Source organism: Nicotiana attenuata, unplaced genomic scaffold (genome assembly GCF_001879085.1).
Source record: "Nicotiana attenuata strain UT unplaced genomic scaffold, NIATTr2, whole genome shotgun sequence".
Taxonomy (NCBI): domain Eukaryota; kingdom Viridiplantae; phylum Streptophyta; class Magnoliopsida; order Solanales; family Solanaceae; genus Nicotiana; species Nicotiana attenuata.
The window spans coordinates 507,389-509,827 of record NW_017670540.1 but is presented as its reverse complement, the minus strand read 5'-3'; the positions used below and the strand labels follow the sequence as shown (position 1 = coordinate 509,827).

At 39.2% G+C, this 2,439-nt stretch overlaps 1 protein-coding gene across 1 annotated transcript; it reads right to left on the bottom strand.

The window, feature by feature from the left end:
- Nucleotides 1-1,085: 1,085 nt before the first annotated feature.
- LOC109240718 (uncharacterized mitochondrial protein AtMg00810-like) lies at nt 1,086-2,139 on the bottom strand. The gene is made up of 3 exons (XM_019407388.1): nt 2,112-2,139; nt 1,865-2,020; nt 1,086-1,747 (listed from the first exon to the last, which is right to left on the bottom strand). Exons 1-3 carry the CDS (start codon nt 2,137-2,139, stop codon nt 1,086-1,088), a joined length of 846 nt encoding a protein of 281 aa, XP_019262933.1.
- Between the last annotated feature and the right edge of the window lie 300 nt (nt 2,140-2,439).

Below are 2,439 nucleotides of genomic sequence, written 5' to 3'. Positions count from 1 at the left end.
CTATTACCTTAGAGCAAATTTATAATCACATACATTTTTCAAAATTTCGTGAATGGGGAAGAGAAGTAGTTAGGCAAGAGCCGAAAATTTGAACTATTACTTTATAAAATATTTAGTCGCATTAGATTAAAAAGAAAAAAGGCAGGTCGGTGCACGAAGTATTCCGCATTCACGTAGGGGCAGAGAGAGGACCACACCAAATTGGTGTAATGTAGGGAACCTACCCTGATATAAACGTCGGTGGATGATTTCACGACTCGAACCTCTGACGTATAAGTCACAGGGAGACGACTTTATCGTTGCTCCAAGGTTCCTCTTCAGTTGCATTAGATGTTACATCAAATCAAATAATTTAATCATAAGAATCAGAAATTAATGTAATTATATGTATAACTTATCGATAATTAAATAATATAAATTTATCTAAACAACACATATCTTGCATCATGCTATTTTCTTAAGAAAATACAGCGGAAGAAGTGTGGCTTGCTTTGTCGAGATTTCAGGTGTGAAACGAGCTCTGAATCCTCTCCAATGGAGGATACAGAAGCTTCTAGAAGAAGCTCGAAGAGAGAGAAAAAAGGGGAGCTGCTGAAAGTTGATTAAGCTGTGAAATGAACATTATATTAAATGTAACTAACACCGTTCAATATATATACAAAGCTATGGACTAACTAATTACAATACTGACACTAACTAACTAACGTTACTAGCTAACTAAAGCTAAAGATGCTGACTTAGCACTATTACAAAGATAAATACAATACACAAGTCTTAATCCCCCCCCCCCCCCCCCAAGTTGGATGTGAGGAAATCGCACCCAACTTGCCAAGTAAAGAACAATGTTTGATCCCAGTGAGGGCTTTGGTAAGCACATCTACAAGCTGCTGGCCTGTACCAATGTGATGCAAAAAGATTAGCCCCTCCTGAAGTTTGGTACGCACAAAGTGGTAATCTACTTAAGTGTGCTTAGTCCTTTCATGGAACACAAGATTCCTAGCAATGTGCAGAGCAGAAAGGCTATCACAATGTACAGGTATTGTCAAATCAATTGGCACAGTAAGTTTTTCAAGCAACCCGGATAGCTAAACAATTTCACCAACAACTTTTCTAAGAGCTCTGTATTCTGCCTCTGCTGAGGAAGGGGATATGGTTTCTTGCTTCTTGGATTTCCAACTGATGGGGCTTCCCCCTAGGAACACAATATAACCAGACACTGATCTTTTAGAATCAAGGTAGGCTGCCCAATCAGAGTCACAATAGGCAACTAGTGAAAGATCATCCTCATTACTGAAATATAGGCCCAGAGTGGGATCCTTTTTCAAGTACCTTAGCATGTGATAGGCTGCCGGTAAGTGGGCATCCCTAAGATCTTGCATAAACTGGCTGAGATGTTGAACTCCATTTTCTATGCCTAATCTAGTGTTAGTTAGAAATTTTAATTTTCCAATCAGTTTGCTGTAAGTAGGATCAGATAATGAGGTTCCCTTTTTTGCTTTTAATATTACTGTAGATTCAAGGGGAGAAGTCAAAGCTGGAGAGTGAAGACACTCATATTCCTTCAACAAGTCCAAAACAAACTTTCTTTGTGAAATGATAATGCCATCTAGCTTGTAAAGGATTTCTAGTCCTAGGATGTAATGTAATTGCCCTAAATCTTTGATTTTGAACTTGTCATGTAGGAAGGCCTTAAGCTGGTTAATTTCTTCAGAGTCAGTCCCTGTGAGCAACACATCGTCTACATACACTGCTAGAAAAACAATAAAAGAGTTCTATTTTCTGTAGAAAAAAGTGTAGTCATGCATGGAGTGTGTATACCCTCTTGAATATAGGACTTCAGTCAACTTGTCATACCATTGTCTACTTGCCAATTTCAGTCCATAAAGGGACAGCTTGCACACTAACCCCGGAGAGTGCACTTCAAGGCCCGGAGGAGCCTGCATATACACCTCCTTATGCAAATCTCCATGAAGAAATGCATTATTTACACCTAGTTGTGAGATTTGCCATTTTTTCTTTTCTGCTATGGCAATGAGTGACCTGACAGTACTGGAGAGAAGGTCTCTGTATAGTCTACACCAGCCTGTTGAGTGTACCCCTTAACAACTAACCTTGCTTTGTATCTTTATACACTGCCATCTGCTCTATGTTTGACTTTATACACCCATATACACCCAATAGCCTATTTTTCCTTAGGTAAAGAGACTAGGTCCCATGTGTTATTGGCATATAAAGCTTCAAACTCCTGTGTCACGGCACACTGCCAGGCAGGGTACATAGCACCTTCTTCATATGAAGTTGGTTCTCTATCGTTGCAAATGTTCTTTACAGTGTGCTGACTATCAGGATGTAGGGCATCAGAAACAATGTGATTATTATGAGAGAACATGGCATGTAGGGAGAAATTAGTGTTAGATTTCAGGTTTGGTATCATGCAAA